At 44.4% G+C, this 19767-nt stretch overlaps 1 protein-coding gene across 1 annotated transcript in view; it reads left to right on the top strand.

The window, feature by feature from the left end:
* The first annotated feature begins 4143 nt into the window (after positions 1-4143).
* The window catches only part of RALGAPA2 (Ral GTPase activating protein catalytic subunit alpha 2), a 285849-nt gene continuing 270225 nt past the window's right edge, over positions 4144-19767 (top strand). The window contains exon 1 of the mRNA XM_057703254.1: positions 4144-4397. Coding sequence (XP_057559237.1) covers positions 4292-4397 — 106 coding nt within the window. The 5' untranslated portion in view covers positions 4144-4291. The remainder of the gene's footprint in view (positions 4398-19767) is intronic.

Raw genomic sequence — 19767 nt, 5'->3', positions numbered from 1 at the left:
GTTAAGTTAATATTTCAGAGTGAAAGCTGATGCAAGAAAAGAAACTTGAATTTATTAGGTTGTACCTTTTTTTTTTTTTTTAAGAAAATAAGAATGCAAAGAGTCCCTGGGGTTGCTCTTTGTGGCAATAACATCTGAATGATGATCCACAGTTTGTCTGACCCACTAAAACATCTTAGTCCAGAGACATGCGCAGTGAACTTATCTGACAGGAATACTTGTGGCTAAAAGTTGAATTTTTCCAGATTTTAAAATTAACAAGCTATTCATGATTATCAGGATTAACACGCAGGCATGAGGTATTTTAGTCAATCTAAAAAAAATTCTTCCAATCTGAAAAATTCCAATGCATGAAAAACTTGGAAAGAAAATACATTAACATGTCGGTTACCTGGAAACCACAGAGCTGGCAGCTCTAAGCATCTGGAATGATTCCAACTGTGGAAGTTAAGAAGACGAATAAATTGTCTCTGATAGCAATGACTGAGTTTTGGGGCAAGATGTGGTCAAAATTAGATGGGGAAAGCCTACGGGGTGTTTCTCTTTTGTTGCTAGTAGCAACACCAATTTAGGAGGAGATGCAGAGGCCCGGAGTGCTAGGGGGAGAAAAATGATGGTTTTATAAACAACAAACAGTTTTGTTTAAGAAGATGGGGATTAATGTACAGCATAGAGAATATAGTCAATGATATTGGAATAACTGTGGCTGATGACAGATGGTGACTAGACTTATTGTGGAGATCATTTCATAATGTATAAATATCAAATCATTATGTTGTACACCTGAAACTAATATAATATTTTGTGTAACTTATAATTCAATAAAAAAGAAGATGGGGAAGCCAGAGGTATATTTTAGAAAGATTTCTGAGAAAAGAAGGGTATATTTTAAAATATGAGTACACAATACATTTATTAAATCAAACCCATCATACTGAACATTCACTAATTATGCTGAGATATTAATGAATGAATGAACAAAGTAAAATGAGAACATAGGAAATTTTCTCATTGCTTTTTATGGTTGCATCGCACTGCATAACACTGTGTTATGTGGATGGACTGGATTCAGTTGGTCACTTTCAGGTGTGTGTGTATGCGCTGGATCCCATTAGGCAGTCGCACTGGGTTCTCTCCATTATCTGGCAGTATTCATTTTCTATGGCTGCTGCAATAAATTACCGCAAACTAGGTGACTTAAAAAACCAGAAATTTATTTTCTTGCAGTTCTGGAGTCCAGAAGTCTGATATCAAGGTCAGGGTCAGGCTCCCTCTGGAAGACCCCCAGGGAGACTCCTTCTTGGCTTCTTTCAGCTTCTGGTGACTGCAGGGGTCACTTGGCTTGTGTCATATAACCCCAATCTCTGCCTCTGTTTTCACCTTCTTCTTTGTTTGTGTGCCTTCTCTTCTGTGTCTTATAGGGACACTCATTAGATTTAGGGCCCAGCCAGATAATTCCAGGTGATTTCACGTTGAGATCCTTAACTTGACTACATCAGCAAAGATGCTTTTTCCAAAAAAAGTCACAATCACAGGTTCTGGGGATTAGGATATGGACATATCTGTTCAACCTACTATACTGGTTATTGTAAATAATGCTGAAGGAATAACCTTCCACATGTGGTTTTATATTTGTGGAGGTATATCTTCAGAGTAGATTCTTAGAAGACAGGATTTCAGAGTCAAAGGGAAAATTTCTGTAATTTGGCCAAATTCTCCCCCATGAGAGTTGTACTCCTATTAGCTACGTTTCTCCACAGTTCTGCTACCAGAGTGTATTGTCAAATCATGTTTTTGTTTTTGCATTTATTTATTGCTAATCCAAATGGCATTTCAGGGTAGTCTGAATTTGCATTGTAAGTTTTTAATGCTTAATTTCATTATCTGTATTTATCTATGACAGCAGAACACTTCTTCAACAGTACTCAAGTGTCTACAAAATACCTGGCACTCTGAATCTCCAGGGATAAAAACTGATTGCAAAGCAGGTGATGTTCTCAAGAAGTTCACAGGCTAGCAGGAATGATTTTGCAGTGCAACAGAAAATAAGAAATGTTTTTTATTTATTTTTACTTCACACGGAGTATATATACATGGTGGGTGGGTGAAAAACCTCAATAACTCGCATTTCTTAATTTTTTTTAGAGAAGACGTGGAATTCTACATTTTCATCAGTGAGCAAAAGCTAGAGACGACGGATAAGATGAATCTATATGCATGAATGCCTATTTCTGTTACTACCAAGTTTTGACCGTGTCATGTGTTCACTGAACACTGTTGTTTATTTCTTCATTTATGTAGTTGCTCTGCCTCTCAACTAAACTGGAAGCTTTGGAGGTCAGGAGGCTGCATCTTATACAGCTTTTTATCCCCAAGGTTTCGACTCATGCCTTGCACATAGCAGGTGCTCAACAAATGTTTGACTTTGATGATAGGTTGATATGTGATAGAAAAATTGAATTCCCTAAGACAAGTGCATCCTATTTTTTCCAATCAACACAATGAAAGGTATCTTCTCCTAAAGGTATGGTGCAGTGAATATTGTGACTTACTATGTAGCCAGGTACAGGCTAAATTTCTGTAAGAAAGACACCCAGAGTGCCTTGACTTAAGAGAGGTTATTCCTCTCTTGTGACAGTCTTGGAGGGTTTGTGATCCTCATGGAGAGGTCATCTGGGGACCCAGGCTGGTAGGGCAGTTCTGTCATCATCCTGAGTTTGGGGCTTCCATCTCTGGGTGTGAGATTCATCCATGGGTTTATTGGTTATCTATTCCTTTTCATTGCTGAGTAATATTCCTTTGTATGAATATACCCGAGTTCTATCAGTGCTATTTGACCACTTGGAAAAACAGAGGTTCTAACAACTAAGAGATATTTTTTTGCTTGCCTGGATTAAATATGTAGGAATATTTTAGCTTTTTATCTCGCTTTATTTAGCGAACTTTTATTGAGTGCTTCAAGGTCAAATACTGTGCTCAGTGATGTGGATACAAGGCTGTGTAAATCCGTGGCTCTTCCCCCAAGTTACAGTTTAGCTGAATGAGAAAAAGACAGTTGTGCTGTCCAATCTGATGGAAACCAAGAGATTTTAAACAGGCAGCTTAAGTGCTTGCTAAAATGTTGTCAAAATTGGAAGCATCAAAGGATCCAGATGCCAGTAAACAACCCTACAGATCTCCAGACCATCTTCCATCTCAAAGTCTTGCCCCAGGTTACAGGCGCCTGGCCTTAAAAAGCATCCCAGCCTGAGAGTCAGGTCCCTCAGGTTCTATTTCTGGTTCTGCTACTGTATTGCTAGGTGACCTTGCACAACACAGAGAATGTGCACTTCCTACAAAGCAAGAGGCAAGACGTTAAGGAGCCCTCCGGGTGAGGCACTCTCATATCCCGAGTGAAGATGGGTCCCAGGAACCAAGGGGAGTGGCTGACCTCTCTCCCAGAGCCTAGGAATGCCCTTCCCTACTGTCAAAGCTATTCATTTTAGTGTGTAATTGGAGCTCCGATTTTGGTATGGTCAAAGGGAATTCCACTCGCTCTCTCACTCCCTGCTGTGAATCCAGAAGTCAAAACTTACAATAGTTTACATTTTAAAAGCCTTGAAACTCGTCTTACTGAGCTGTTTCTGTGGTTCACGTTGCACTAGAGGGAACTGGAGTGGGCCCACACGCGGGAGAGCATAGGTACAGAAGCCCTGGGTCCCCTGCGGGTAGGGGGAGTAAGGATGCTGCTCAGCAACTGGGGCTCTGGTAGTGTGGTCTGAGCGGCTCGCCTCCTGGAGAACTACATTTCCCAGGAGTACTTGCGGCCCACCGCGAGGGTAGAGAGCGGGGCACGTTCTCAAAGCCTGCCCACTGACTCCTATCGCCCCGAAAGCGCGCCAGCCTCCTTGGAGGGCCCCGTCGCGGTGCATCCCGGGACTTGGAGTACAGCGTGTGCGCGGGGCTAGCTTCTTTGTGATTCGCGGCACCGCCTCGGCGTCCTGGGCGCGCCCCCGCGAGGCGGGTCCCGACCACGCGCGCGTGCGCCGCGCCCAAGGACCGGGCGACGCCTCCCGCGGGGCGGGGCGGCGGGTTCCGTGTCGACACCGCCTTCCTGCCCCGCCCCTCGGCGGCCCGGCCCGCCCCTCCTTCCTGGAGCCACAGCCGAGGTGGCGGCGGCGGCAGCGGCGGCGGCGGCGGCTGGCGGCGGTGAGCGGCCCGCGCGACACGCGCCGGCCAGATCCTATGTGGTGACTCGCGCGGCGCAGGCGCCTCCTGCCCCGCCGGCGGGGCCCGGGCTTCCCGCGGCGGGATGTTCTCCCGAAGGAGCCACGGGGATGTGAAGAAGTCCACCCAGAAGGTGCTGGACCCTAAGAAAGACGTGCTGACCCGCCTGAAGCACCTGCGGGCGCTGCTGGGTGAGGCGCGGCGCGGGCGGGGGTCGGGCGGGGATGCCAGGGCGGGGGGCGCAGACCCTCTGCCTGGGCCCCGGCGTTGTTCCCGGGAAGCGGGCAGCTTGGCCCGCGGGCTCGCCCGTCGCCGTCGCGTGTAAACTTACTCCGGATTCTCGCCGGGTGGCCTCGAGGCCGGGTGCGGCCGGCACGGTCCCCTCCGCAGCAGACCCTGGCCTCCGGGGGGTCCTCGCACGCACGCATCGAACTGTCATTTCCCCTCCAGTTTTTAATTTTAATTTTTGAGTCAGAGACCCCAAGTAGACTGAGACCCCAAGTGGTCCCCGCACAGACTGAATTGAACTGTCATTCCCCCCCGCACCCCCCACACTTTAATTTTACTTTTGAGTCCGATCCCCAAATAGACTGAGCCTCCAAGTGGCCTCGGGATAAACTTAAGTGTCATCTCTCTTCCCATAGGTCTGGCCGCTTCAATTTCTTTGTGTCCTTGGTGTGAAGGGGGCTCCTCGTGTCTGCTTGGAGGGAGGGGTGACTTTCCTGGGTTCAAGGAGGCTGCTTCTCCTTTATTGTCAGGGTGACACTGATGGTTACGTGCCTTCTTCCATTTTTACGAGCCCCCTCTGTGTGGAGGTTCTGCAGAGCCCAGGTGGGCCTGCACTTGACCTGGGATCAAGTTCACCCCTGTGGGTGTGAAGTGTCCCCAAGGCTTCCTGTCACCTGCCACCTGTGATCCGTGGCTGGTTTGCTATGCTGTGTTTTGTTTTCTCCTCTTACCTCCTTAGTCTTAACTTCTGTTTAGGATGGAAACACCTTTGCTGTCTGTAGACACACTTGTCTTTGTGTATTTGGGGGCTGAGAAAAAGATAGTTTATGTTTCTTCTAGATGTCTTTTTTTTTTTTTTAATCTTAAAATGAGCAAAATCACCTGATTTAGGGCACAAAGTCTTTGTCTGTCACTTGAGGAAATATGGTATAACAGAATTCATTGTATATGTGAGAATTTTAAATAAAAATCTTGTTCATGAGATTAAAAGTTGCAAATGATTTCTATTTATACTCTGTGAAGTACCTCTAAGGAAAAAAAGGGAATCCACACACCTGGTTTTGCCAAGTGAAGTTTTTTACATTCTCGGATTCCTTGAGATTCTGCCCATCTTGGTCAGTTTGGAATGAAATGTAAATTAAGTACTGTTAGAGGGATTAGTTTTCAAGACTTTTGAAAATGAAATGTAGTGTTCTTGGTAAACTGAACTTTCTACTTCCTGTACTAAAATACCAGGCGCACACAGGTCGCATTGTGTGGGGTTCTTAGTAGTGACTGATTAACACCTCCTGCAGGGACATTTTTGATAAAGGAGTGTAGAGCGGTATTTTAAAGCAGTTGATACTTGGGAACTTTTTCAGTGGTAGAGAACTTGAGCTTTTATTCTGTCCAAGTCTACAGGGTTAAGTTGGCTACATTTTGCAAAGGCAGAATCAAACCTAAATGTTGGGTTTCTTAGGGACACACAGCACATTGTTACTGTTCTGAGAAAGTAGTAAGTTTTCAAGGCTCTGTGGTTTCAGTTGAAGGTGTGTGCCTTATTTTGAGGAACTTTCTTTTGTCCTTTCATTGAGCCATCTGACCTCAGTTTTGTAGCCTGGAGAGGCTCTTCAATATTTCCATATGTATGTTGGTTTTTGTTGATGTGTCTGCTTGTGGACTGGCCCAGTTTACTTCATTTATTACTGTAATCTTATCTGTAGGGACTAGAGTTTTGTATTTGTGTCTGAGGAGTTCTCGTTCATGATGTTTCATGTAAACTTTCGCTTACAACTGTGGTTTAAAGGCTTTAAAGAAAAAGAGTACAGCAATGTACTAGTCCCACCACATCGTATACCCTACTAATTTGCTACTTTAAGGAAAAGTCTGCTAGGAAGAAAGGGCTTTTCATCTGAAAGATAGGATTTAGCCAAGATCAAGAAACTGTTTGAATTGGGGATTGACATATACACACTACTATATATAAACTAGATTAACTAATAAGGACCTACTGTATAGCACAGGGAACTCTACTGGATTCTCTATAATGGGAAAAGAATTTTAAAAAGAGTGGATATATGTGTATGTATAACTGATTCACTTTGCTATACAGCAGAAACTAACACAACATTATAAATCAACTATACTCCAATAAAAATTAAAAGGAAAAAGAGACCAGATTTGTGGTTACTGAAGGCAGGGTGTGGGGGGATAATTGGATGAAGTTAGTCAAAAGGTACAAACTTCCAGTTATAAAATAAATACTAGGAATGGAATGTACAACATGGTGAATATAATTAACGCCGCTGTTTGTTGCATATGAAAGTTGTTGAAAGAGTAAATCCTAGGAATTCTCATCACAAGGAAGAACTTTTTTTTCCCTATTTCATTAACTTTGTATCTATACGAGGTGATGGGTGTTCACTACACTTTCTGTGATAATCACTTCATGGTGTATCTAAGTCAAATCATTATGCTGTACACCTTAAACTTATGCAGTGCTACATGTCAGCTCTGTCTCAATAAAACTGGAAGGAAAAAAATAAAGAAATAAATATATTTGCCAAAAAAAAAAAAAGAAACTATTTGAAGGAAATAAGTAGAAATTATTAATATATTTTTACTTGTATATTTAGGTAATACTCTTGCTTTTCACGTATTTTCAAGTGATAATAACAATGTTATTTTTTCATGCAAAGTTGATACCACTGAGCTGGATTGGTAGCCTGTGGCTGAGTGACTTTGGGTCAGTTACTCTGCCTGTCTTTTAACCTCAGTTTCTTTACTCTGTAAATGGGCATGGTGATGTCTGCCTCGTAAATGTTATTGTGAGTGTGATGTATAAGCTATTTCAGCTTGGAGTAGAGATTTAACAGTTTCTTCTCTCATTACATCTTTCCTATCATTAATAGAATAGGACAAGCGTTTTGATAGGTTATCCCTTCTCCTTTGTTATTGTAATAATTGTGATGGATTTGTTCCGTCTTCATAAAAATTAGTCTATATTTAAGACAGCTGGCTGAGAAAGATACAGTTAGCTGCGAGAAGTAGAATATTTCTTTGTATCATGGTAATGACCCCAGTTAGAACTTGCTTAGTTACTTTGACCGGGCTGTATATTGTAGATTGGCCTGCTATTATTAACTTTATTTTGAAGGGGGGGGGGAACTGAGACATGGGCAGGGCTAATTGGGGGCCAAGCCTTGCCCTAAACATTGTGTGTATATTATGTAAATTAGAGGAAGAACAAAGAGCTGTTAGGTTCCCCTGACTCCCAGGTCTCCTTGTCTTGTTGAAGTTACCCATGGGAAAATAAATAAGTAAATAAAACAAAACAAACCTAAGCAAACATACTGTGTATTGCTGTCTTGCTGCAGCAAAGATTCCACGTCTAATTAAGAGTTGAGTGCCTACTGTGAGTCCCAAAATAGGGTTCAGGAATGGCATTGATGTGGCAGGAAGAATAGACGTAAAATACTAGTGAGCATGTAGTGTGTTGTGTAGTTAGTGGCTTATATGGTGGACTCCATTGTAGGATTTCAAGGAGTAGAAAAGGTCATTAAAAACAAAGATAGGAGCATCTTGAAGGAGGCCCTGAAGAATGGTTGGACTCGATCTGTCCAGTAGAAATAGATGTGAGCCACAGGTGTGATGTAAAATGCTCTGGTAGCCACATCTAAAACAGTAAAAAGAAATAGGTGAAATTAATTTTAATAATATATTTTATTTAAGCCCATGTATTTCATATGTGTCATATCAACAGGTAATGAAAGTAAAATATTCAGTTTTTTCCATTGTTTTTGGATAGCAAGTCTTTGAAATCCTGTGTGTACTGTACAGGTGCAACACATCTCTGGTCAGGTCAGCAGCATTTCAAGTCCTCAGGAGCCACACCTGGCCACCGTGGCATGCTGGACAGAGCAGGGTTAGACTTGGGGAGAGGTGAGAGGGAGGGCATTTCCTGCGAAGGGGAGAGGAGCTGGTGGTGGAAACACACATGGCGATGATGCAATGATGCGGGAGGGCAAGGAACCTCGGGCACTGAGGATTGGGTGCTAGAACCGGGCCCTGAGGGCGTCCACAGGGTCAGAGCAGTGACCTCGGCGGTGTGTAGGCCAGGGGTAAGGGCAGGACAGTGAGTTGGACGTCAGGGTCATAGGGGAGGGGAGGAGGGGTGGCCTGACCGGTAAGAGCTGAGGCAGGTTGGGGCCGGATCAGAAAAGGCCTTGTCTGTTGGAGTTAGAAGCTCAGATTTTATCCTGCAGGTGAGAGGGCCCACTTGGAGAATTCTTAGCAGGTCAAATGATAAGATTTGAGCACTGCCTCTCTGCCAGCAGTTCAAGGGTAAAAGGGCCTATGGCCAGGCAGGAAAACACTGAGAAGACTGGAGATGAAGGAGCAGACAGGTGACTGGGCCTGGAGAGAAGGGGCGGGGTCACGAAGGACCCTGTGGCAGGAACTAGGGATTCTCAGGGAGGAATGAACATGAGGTTTGCAGGAGCTGGGCAAGGAGTGATTAAATATGCAGGAGGAGAGGTTTGGGCTCAGGGGCCACAAGCCAGTCAGATCCAGTCACCCAGGGTTCAGACCAAATATCTGGAACCGGAGAGGAGAGGACAGTCGCTCACAGAGGCTCTATATGCCCACAGAGCAAAATTGAACATTTTAATATATTTCCTTTTGGGCACCTGTTGCTCTAAGTAGGGGCAAGTTCACTTAGAATTTTAAATGTTGCCTTTTAAACTTACTATTAGCATTTCCCCATGTTTTGTTGCTTTTATTTTTATTAACTACAGATATTTGTTGAGACTGTGTACCATCATTTAGCCTACCATTTCTTGGGTGGTTAAATAGTTTCCTTCCTTCATCTCTTCTTCTTTTATTTCCTCTCTTGTTTTTTCTCTCTTTTTCTTTCTTTCTTTGGTGTAAATAACTACTCTGAATGTCTCAGGAGGCGGCTTTTCCTGCATTTTGCATTATTTCCTTGAAATAGATGCCACTGAGGTCAGATTGCTGGGTTGAGCACGTTTATGCCTCGATCCACAGCGCTGTCCTCTGCCACTTCTGTTGCCCTGTTGGCAGCAAGGTTGAGGCGGCCACTTCCTCTGCAATCTGACCAGCAATAAACACGTCGTTAGAATTTGATAATTGGCATTAGGTATTTGGTAGAGTGGGGTGACATGGATAGAGCCAGAAGAGTTGAGAGGAGACCCTGGCTAATGACAGAGCGAGATGAGTTTGATGTGACGTGTGTTGATGGAACTGTCTGGGAGGTTGTTGGACATGGGGTCTGGAGCTTAACGAGGGGTTAGAAAGCTATGATGTGGTTATTAGCATCATGACCTCACTGGATCGTCCCACAGCCTGTGATGAAGGTAGCGTTCCTACCCCCAACCGTGAGATGGGGAGACTGAGGCTCCCGGAGGTGGGCTTCTTGTCTGCTAGCTCCCAGCCCATGAGGGGCAGAGCTGGAGGTCATAGGATTATACAGCCCGTGTTGTGCTTTTGCTAGTTATCTGACTCAAAAGCATGTTTATATACCAGAAAATATATCGACCCACCAGAATGAATGTTAACATGTGAACAAAAGCCCAACAGATTTTGCATCTCCCAGAAATGTTGCTTTGAGTTTTGCTGCTCTCTTCCTAGTTTGCTTTGTCGTATTCTAGAGAGACTTGAGGCCATATTTGACTTGAACGTGGCAGAAGATGAAAAGGCTCCTTCTGTGTTTCCGTGTTCACTGGCCTCTCCATGCCCCTGGCAGCCCTTGCAGGTGGTGAAATATTTGCATGGATGTTTGCTCTGGCCATTCTGCAACCAGAGCAAAGCTGGGGGTATGACTGCAGGCCCTGAAGGCAGTCTTGGGATGGTTTCTCTCAGTTGACCTTGTTTGAAGCAAAGTGATTTTGCCCTAATATCCTTTTGCTCATTTTTCATCAGTTACTAACATCTTATATCTGTCACTTCTGGAATGTAAAATGAACTCTGGACACACATACGTCACACAAATACACCAGTCCTGCTCCTAGGGCTTGAGATTCTCTAGCCTTCTGATGTGAGAAAGGTGGTCCTTGGCTAAAAGTCTGACTGAACTCAGATGTTTTGTTTGAGATAACTGGAAAAGGGTGCTTTCGACCTTTTGTTCTGGAGAGATAATTGGTAGGTCCAGAATATTTTGATGTGAACTTCTATAATTTATATTTTTATTTTGTTTGTAAGTGCATTATTTGCAGATGGACATAAATACTTTCACTAGCTCTTTAGAGTACTGATCTTTGGTCTCCAAACTAAATGCCATAGATAAAACTGTAGAGAATAGTTTATTGTTTTTAAAAAATTGACTTTCAAAATAGCAAATTGATTCAATTTAAATTTTAAAATTATTTTTTAAAGAAGGAATGTTACTCTACTGTAAAATCAAGAACAATTAATATGTAAATGTAGTAAGCAACTATCTTGTCCTTCGTTTTTTAAAAAAATTCAGTTTCACGTACATTTTTTTGAGTCTGTATATGAGTGCGCGCGTGTGTGTGTCTGCTTGGTAGGGCTGTGTTTTCAAAGATTAACAAGGCACAAGCCCAGGATTTACGGTTTGTTAGACGGGTGAGACCGACAGGTAAACAGCTGCATTTATCATGAGGGTGTTAATGCCTGGGTGGGGCCGTTGGAGCTGTGTAGGTGGCTGCAGGTGTAGAGGATGCACAGCAGAAAGCCCCCTTGGAGAGGCCGCCAGTGCTTCCTGAGGGAGGGTGGGGCTGAGGTGGGTCTGGAATAATGAATATGGATTTCCCAGGTGGGCGGGTTGGGGCGAGGGGACTGCAGAGAGAGGAGCTGGTGCAGAGGTGATGGTGTGGCCACCACGTAGCTAAGTGCACACTGTCCTTTACCCTGTGCTGTGGGTGGATGTCAGGAATCCAAGGAAGAGTTTTAAGCAGAGGAGGAGCCAAATCCAGTGTCTTCCCTCAGTGAATGGTATGGGAGTCCCAGTCTCCCTGAGGTTTGAAACATGGATGCCTGGAGGGTGAGAGGCAAACCAAGAGGATGTAGCCTGGGCTGCCAGTGTTCATCTTTCTCTCCACGTGTGGAGCACATGCCTTGAATTGAATTCACAGTCAGAGGGAAGCAGGGCGGGCAGATGGAGAGTGAGGACGGTCCATGGACCCTGTGTGAGCTGAGGGGTCCAGCCCTGTCTATGCCATCTCCATGCTGAGCTTCTCAGTTGCAGGAGCCCAGAACACCCTATTTTTGCTCTAGCTGGCTTGAGTCATATAATATTTCTGGGCCTTGCAACAGGAAGAGTACACATTAATATGCCAGGAAGAGACCGGGAAATTCCAGAGCAAGGATGGATGGGTCTGTGTGTACGTGTGTGTGTGTGTGTGTGTGTGTGTGCATAGATATGATTTTTATATTTTTTAAGACGTGAGGGGAATTTGAGTATATTTACATTTATGAAAAGGAAATAATAAAAGAGTAAACTTGAAGAAATAGTACAAAGGGGATAAAATGGTGAAAGTTGTGGTCTGCTGTGGGATCCAGAGTGTGGGGCAGGAAATCAGGCTTGACAAGGGGACACCCCTTCCTCTAAGGTCACTCGGAAGAAGCAAGAACGGGGTGTGGGATGACAGGGTCATGAAGGGAGCTCTTATACGATGGCTTCTGCTTTTTCTGTGAAGGTACGAGGGCAAGCCAACTGCTGACTAGTTTTCTCGCTGGCAGTAGTGATAGGAACTGAGTATGTCTTGCTCCCTCTTCTTCTCAGGTATCCTCATAAAAGAAAAGAAATATTGTAATCTTCGAGACTTTTGTTGTTCATTTGGGGGGGGTGATCTCATAGATGCAATTTAACTTATGTATTAAATGCTTGGCCAGAAGGGGGAAATGTGTATATATATAAATAAATATGATCGGTGTGTGTGTGTATATCTGTTTAAAATGGGGACAGTTTAAGGGGTGCAGATGCTGCCTGCCCTTCCACTCAGTGGCCATGTGCCCGTGTGGTGGTGTGAGGAGGGACAAGGGACATTGCTGTGCCCTCAGAGGTCTTCTTTGCTTCATGTCTCTGACTGTGGGAACTTCTTCCCTGCTGGGTGTGGCTCTTATGTTTAAGGGTAATTGTGATTTTCTCCATTTTTATGTTTCATGTGACTTAACGCCACCTAAGATGTAACTTGACTGTGTATCTCACATTCGTGCAGCACTTCACTCTTTTGCACAGTTTTCTCATATTCTCACTTGATCAAATTGCTGCCTTAAGCAACCAGTTTGTAAAGGATTTGCCTTCTAGATTCTTAGTAGAGCTTTGTTTCTGAGTTAGTTCTGAATCCTCATTTCAGGGTTTTAACTTTGATTTTTAGAAAACAGATGTTTCATAACCATTTTGTGTCTTTTATGTTGCTTTAGAAACTGAAACCACATCTGCAAGATATTGAACACTATTTTAAAAGTACTTGTAATCTTCAACAGTAAATATGTACTTGGATTTCGCTTTTGCAGTTGCGGTTTAGTTAAAAAAAATCTCTTTTGAAAAAGATAAGGAGCCCATTGATATTGTCTTGTGTTTCGTTTTCAGTGACGGCACATGTTTATTGAGGCTCAGCCACACTTTCAAGGACACAGGAGGTGCTAGTGACCCTGTTTGTGCCCAGCGGTGGGAGCCGTGAGAGTGAGCGTGAGCACTCGGATCAGCTCTGCCCCGGGGAGCGTCTCTATCCGGTGCTCCCAACGCTGTCCTTGGACTCACCACCACTGTTTAGCCAAAGCTGAGCTCTTCCCGGCCTCCTCCCGGCCAGTTACTGAGCACGTGGGGGCACTCACGTCTCCGTTCCTTGGGGACCTGGATGCCTCCGAGGGGAGACTTTGGAGGGCTCCCCGTTGGCCTGGCCAACAGCTTCTCAGACCTGTGCTGCCTCTTCCTCCTCAGCCCTCCTCCTCTCCCCTCCTCTGTGCAGGGGTCAGACCTGCCTTCTCCGATCCTCCCTTCATCCTTCACAGACTGCTCCCTCAATAAACCAGTCCTGTCTTGGTGTCTGCTTCTCAGAGAACCTAAACTAATATGCTGTCCCTTTTCCCAGAAAGTGTCAGCCACCCTGTCATGTAAAATTCTGCCAGGAGCTGGCGGAGGTATATTATATCTTCACCCAGAGTGTCTTCGTCCCTCCTCCCTGAAACGATCCGTCCTCAGAATTCCCATAGCATTTTGTGCCTTCCATTTGGCATTTATAGCTTTTGGCGTTGTATTCTACTTATCTGTGTTCTGCCTGGTCTCTCTCACTAAGTGACTGATATCAAATAACATTGAGAATAACAATAGCTTTTTGTACATCTTGATTCCTTTTGGTGACACACTTCCTTGTTTGTAGTAATAATAAGTAGCATTTAATCAGCGCTTTCCATATGCCAAGTACCGCCAGAAACACTTTACACATGTTAACGCATGTAATCCTCTCCCAAGTGGGACAGGGAATGTCGTCATCCCCATTTTACTGGTAAGACCCAGAGAAGTTGAGAACATTGGCCACGGTTGCACAGCTAGTCAGTGACAGAGTCAGGATTTGAACCCAGGCAGCTGGCTCCAGAATCCCCTTATTCATTGAACAGTTTTTTTTTTATCCAACACCAACCGTGTGCCAGGCATTGTACTCAGCACTGGGCATGCCTGAGCTTGCATTCAGAAAAAATAAAAAATGTGATTTCCACGTAAATGGATGTCAGTCTGTGGGAGAGTAGCTGTCACCTGTATGGAGGTTTAGAAAAATTTCTGGAAGCCTTCCTGCTCCAGAGATTGGTCTCACCATCTGGAAGTTCCCATCATTAAAGTAATGATTCAAGGGACTTCCCTGGTGGTCCAGTGGTTAAGACTCCACACTTCCCCTGCCAGGGGCTCGGGTTCAATCCCTGGTCGGGAAACTAAGATCCCACATGCCATGTGGCACAGCCAAAAAAAAAAAAGATTCAAGACCACGAATGAAGGGCTCCTGATAGAGCCCTCTCTCCTCCTTTGTGTGCACACACTTGCTATCAGACCCACCCCTGGATCCCAAGGAGAAACTGTTGGGGAGAAGAGGTTGGGGAAACCTTGACTGGGGTGGCGGGGGTGAGGGGCGGCAGGGCCAGAGGGCTGTGGGGAAGGATAGGCTTGGGTGACGCTTAGGCAAGTACCCCAGATATTTTTTCATGGAAGCAAAATTGAAGAGACATTACTGGCAGGTTTTAAATTTACAAAAACCAAAACTGAGTTACCATCCCCCAGAAAGGACCTGTTATACCTAGTGGTGCACATTCTTCCAGTGAAATCTTGATGGTATGCTCAGAACTGCCTGGAAGAGAGGGGAGCTGAGGACACATGCTGCTTCTGTACAGCTTTCTAAAGGGGTTAGCGTGCTTTCTTTCTGTCTGGTCATTTTTCCAGTGCAAACAGTGTAAACCTCTTTATTCCATGGATTTTGTATCTGTTAAGATGAGGATGTATTTGGGCCAGAGAGGCCTGGTGGAGTAGAGTTATGCTTTAGCTCCCAGATTGGAAGTAAAGTATTACCTAGTCTTCCTGTGTGTGTGTGTGCATGTGTGTGTCATATTGCAGGTACTTATTTTTGAGAGAATGGTTCCATTCCTTTCTTCCCGCTTCTAAAATAAATACATATACAAACATATCACCTTTAACTGAAGTAAAAAGTAAATAAGGAACTGGGAAAATAACTTGAAACAGGAAATAGTTATATCCCCAAAACATAAAGAACACCTACATATTAACAGGAAAAATTATAATAAATAAATGTTCAAAATATATGTATATATAAGTCACGAAGAAATGACACCTAGTGAGATGGCCTTTGCCCCCAAATGGAACAGTGACTGGAGATGGAAAAGAGAAGAGGGAGAGAGAAAGAAGTGGAAGCCAGTGATGGCCGGGGAGCCGTGACCGGGGAGCCATGGCCGACACACGTGGCTGGTCCTTCCTTGTGGCAGCAGTGGGTCGTGATGAGGAGACAGGCTGGGACCACTGTGGCCAGTGGGGCAGGAACGCTCGCGTGTGCTGGGTTGCGAGATGGGGCCACACAGCAGCCCGAGCTTGTGGTGGTGTGGAGATGCACTTACTATGTCATCCCAAATTCTAGTAAGAGCCAAAGAGTAGGTACCTTAGAAAGTGCCCTGATGTCGACAAAAAATGGAGATCAACCAGTGGCTGAAAATGAATGAGCACAGGGAAACATCGATGGGTCAGTGCAATGTTAATTTATATCTGTGAATGGTGAGACAGGCAGCAGGTAGGCTCGGTTTCGGGTCCCTGCTAAATTAGGACACAGTTTGTGCTCTATGTTGTGTTTCTTTTTTCAAGAACTTGAGCCAGTTCTTTTTTCTTTTTTTTTTTTCGACTGTGCTGCATAGTTTGTAGGGTCTCAGTTCCAGGACCAGGGATTGAACCCGGGCCCCGGCAGTGAAAGTCTGAATCCTAACCACTAGATCACCAAGGAACTCCCTCTAGGCTGTGTTTCTTAATGGAGAGGCATGAGGGAGTCTTGGTCTTAGGCTCAGGGTTAATTGAAAAGACCTGTGGTTTCTAGGATCCAGTGTTGCTGCTGAGTGTGTGCTGAAGGGGCATCCCCTCTGCGGTTGGTGATCAGTCTAGGTTTAAGCAGGACTTAATGTGTGCTTAGGCCACCAGCTCTTGTGAGTGAATCCGCCCGTGATTGGAAATTTCATCACTTGTCCGCATTCAGAGTTGTCACACCATTACTTGTTCCTACTCAAGGCCAGCTGTTGAGTGGCTGGACAGAGGCAATTTCTTCCTGACTGTATCATTTTTCTACCCTTTTCAGTAAACGACAATTAGAGAAACATAGCTTTCCCTAAAGACAGCAAAAGTCCTCTACACCTAGATCATTAAAGGCGTTATGTACAATGTATGTGTTGTTATAGAAGAGGTTTAATGAACGTTGGGCAGAGGAAATTTAAATTATTTTCTATTTTTAGGGCAGTTTAGTCTTGGTAAAGATACTACTTTGTGTATTGCTTGGGTCTTGAATGTTCTTCAAGGTTGATAAGTTAGCACCTTTGGAGGAAATTATGGCCGATGTCACGCCTGCTGTTCTTTTCTTTTTTATGGTAAATAGACTTTGAAAAAAATTTCTCTCTAAAACACTCTGGCAGTTCTTTTTGTCTGAAATGAGTAATAGTTTTGTAGTTTTTTTCTGGTTGTAAAATTTTACATACTCATTATAAATATTTGAATAATATGAATAAGCAAAAAATAAAGTGTGAAAAAGCTCTTCCCATTCTGCAGTCCCCTGATGACTGCTGTTAAAATTTTGGTAAATGTGCTTTCTGCGCTTGTTGCTGCTCACGTGAGATCTCTCTCTGTGTCTTGTGTGCACGCACATAAAGTGACACGAACAGTCCTTATACAAGGGCTGACTCTTATTTTAGACCTTACACACCTTGAACATTTTCACATGAGTAAGTGAAGACTTAGATGATACTTAAATGGCCCTATCATGTCCCATTCGACTCACACAACAAATTATCCGCTGCCCATTCTTCAGGTTGGCAGTTCCAGGTCTTTCCATGCTGTCAGCAGACCCTGGCCTGGCAGGGAGCCCCAGCAGCCACAGGGGCCTTTGGTTTCTCATATGAGGGATGAGGCAGGCCTGATGGTGTTGCTGCTGCTGACAGGGCAGGGGACAGCGGGATGATTTTGGGGAGGTAAAGAGAGTCCCTTGGGGAAGGCCACCTCAGTCTCTGCTGATTTAACTTCACAGCATGGCCGCCCTTTTAACCTGTCCTGGAGGAAGGTCATTTCCCTTGCAAGCTGGCTCTGGTGTCCTAAATAACCCAACTTCTGGGTCTTCTTTGGCATTTAGTAACTATTTAGTTCTGGGACTTCTAACAGCTTTTCCTTATGTACTTAAAAAAATTGTGTTTCCAGGTGTACTTCCCTGCCCTTCCTCCATCACTTTCTGTTAATATCAGACTGACTTCGGTAAGCAGTGCAGGAGCTGGACTGCCTGGGTTCGAGTCCTGGTGGGGACCTAATTTCTCTGACCCTCCCTGGGCAGTGGGACAGAACCTGCTTCCTCGGGCTGTTGGAGGTTTAATTGAGTTAATATACACAGGATCCTTTTGTAAGTCGTTATGCTTATTAATAATAGTTATTTGACGTAAGATGACCCTCTCTGTCCTCAGCACCACTTTTCTGCCACCTTAGTTGTTAGAAATGGAGCGGGAGTGGTTACCATTTAGCTCCTGTTTTATCTATTTATTTTTATTGCCAACTGTTTCCCTAATGAGTGGTTTTGACTGTAATATAGGCTAATTCAGATCAGTTATGTGTTGCCTTAAAAAATTGGATGAAATGCGATTCCTACAAAAGAAATAGATATATGAAAATGTATAAACTATTATGTATAAATTAAGCTATAAGGATGTATTGTACAACACAGAATATAGCCAATATTTTATAATAAATATAAAGTATAACCTTTAAAAATTGTGAATCACTATATTATACACCTGTAACATATTATGTTGGACATCAACTGTACTTCATAAAAGATACATGCATGTAAAACACACTAGATTTGAACATTATATTTCATTGGTGTATATGTTCTGTTTTATTGTGTTGGCACTTGATATCTGTTAAAAATAAAGTTTTAGAATCCTGCATTTGAGGAAGGTCTGTCAAAAATGTTTACAATAAAAATAGCTCTACTTTTTAAAACTTCAGCTGTGGGTATGTGGAGGCTATCTTTATCAGAATCACTTTACTCGGGGACTAACAATCCAGGATAATGAAGTGTTAGCATCTGTCTGACTTTTAAGATATTGTACTTTCTGCCCCTAGCTTACCATATAGGTGTAAGGAAATGAAAATTATACATCTTAGGAAACGAAGTGGGATAAATATAACTTTTACGACCTTTCAGTCATACTGGGATTTGTTTCCTGTTCTACTATCAGATTTTACTTCAGTATCTATAGGATGTTTTTGGATACAGGTAACAGAAAACCCAAAAAGTTTTTCCTCCTATAAAAAGCGGTCCCAAAGCACGTGGCCCCCGAGCCAGCTGGTGCGGCAGCTCAGTAACGGGCCGTCCACATGCTCTCCCCTCCCTGCTTTGTCCTCCTTAGTGTCCTCCGTGTGGCAGGTTTGTCCTCTGACTGGCAACGTGCACTGCAGGCATCACACCCGGACAGAACAACGTCCAGAGGCAGGAAAAAAGAGGCACTTCTGCTCCGTGTCCCTTTAAGAACAATGACCCTTTTCCAGGCTTCTCCACCAGAATTCTTCTCCTTCCTTGTTGACCAGCGCTGAGTCACAGGCTTGGGCCTAAACTCTTCGCTGGCAGGGGGCTGTTGGCTCTGCAGCATCAGGTCCCACCCCAGCGAGGGTGCACAGCTTTGTGCGGTGGATGGTCCCGGGACAAGCAGGGGCTCCATTCGGAAGAGGAAGGGTCTGTGTGGGAGTGGCTGGGTGAGGGGGCCGGAGGGAAACCAGTAGTGTCTGCTCCAGGCCGCATCTCATTTCAGTTTAAATTCTCTGGAGAAGACCTGTGGAAATAAATAGTCCATTGTGATAAAAATTTGAATATTTTTGTTCAAATTTTATTCATTTTCTGCAAACAGGAATATGTAGTTTAGGCCCCCACGTGCTTCCGAAAGTATCATGTCAGGGTTCTGGGCTCCTCTTCCTTCTGTGGTGCTTGGATGCAGAGGTACATGTGCACCAGCTGTGGGCCCTGGAGAGGGCTGAGAATTGGATGAACAGTGTGGAGCCCCTTAAAGCGTGTGTGTGTGGGGGGGATGCTTGGGTGCATGGGTGGGTTTACAGTCCTTGTTTTATTATACATCATCAGTTACACATGCAGGAAACATACTCTTTCACATATATTCAGTACATAATCCAACAACGTAAAAAAAACTTTGATATAGATAGCACATGGCCTGTGCTCCAGTAAATACGTTCAGTTGAGTTAAGGGTGAAACTGAGACTGGGGTTTTATTGAGTGAATATGATGCAGAGGGGAGGGAGGTGATTGAGGGACAATGAAAGGGCTGATTAAAAAGATGGACCGTGGAAACCAAATGAGGGAAAAAAAGAAGTGAAGACGTCAGAGGGATCATAGATTGTGACAGGGTGGTGGGGTCAGGGGATTCAAGGGCCCGGGAGGGTTGAAGAGCTGTTGGAATTAGGTTTCCAGGAGGAGTGAGCAGGGGAGGTAAGGAGAGTGGGTTGAGACTTAGGAGGCGGGGAGGTTAGAAGGGATGCCAGGGCGGCCCGGGGGCAGGGGTGGCGGAGGGCAGTGGAGGACAACCTCATTGGGGATAAGGAAGTCGGGCATCACCTGTGTAAAT

Source organism: Hippopotamus amphibius, chromosome 12 (assembly GCF_030028045.1).
Source record: "Hippopotamus amphibius kiboko isolate mHipAmp2 chromosome 12, mHipAmp2.hap2, whole genome shotgun sequence".
Classification (NCBI taxonomy): domain Eukaryota; kingdom Metazoa; phylum Chordata; class Mammalia; order Artiodactyla; family Hippopotamidae; genus Hippopotamus; species Hippopotamus amphibius.
The sequence above is the reverse complement of the archived record's forward strand: the minus strand, read 5'-3'. Positions and strand labels throughout refer to the sequence as shown.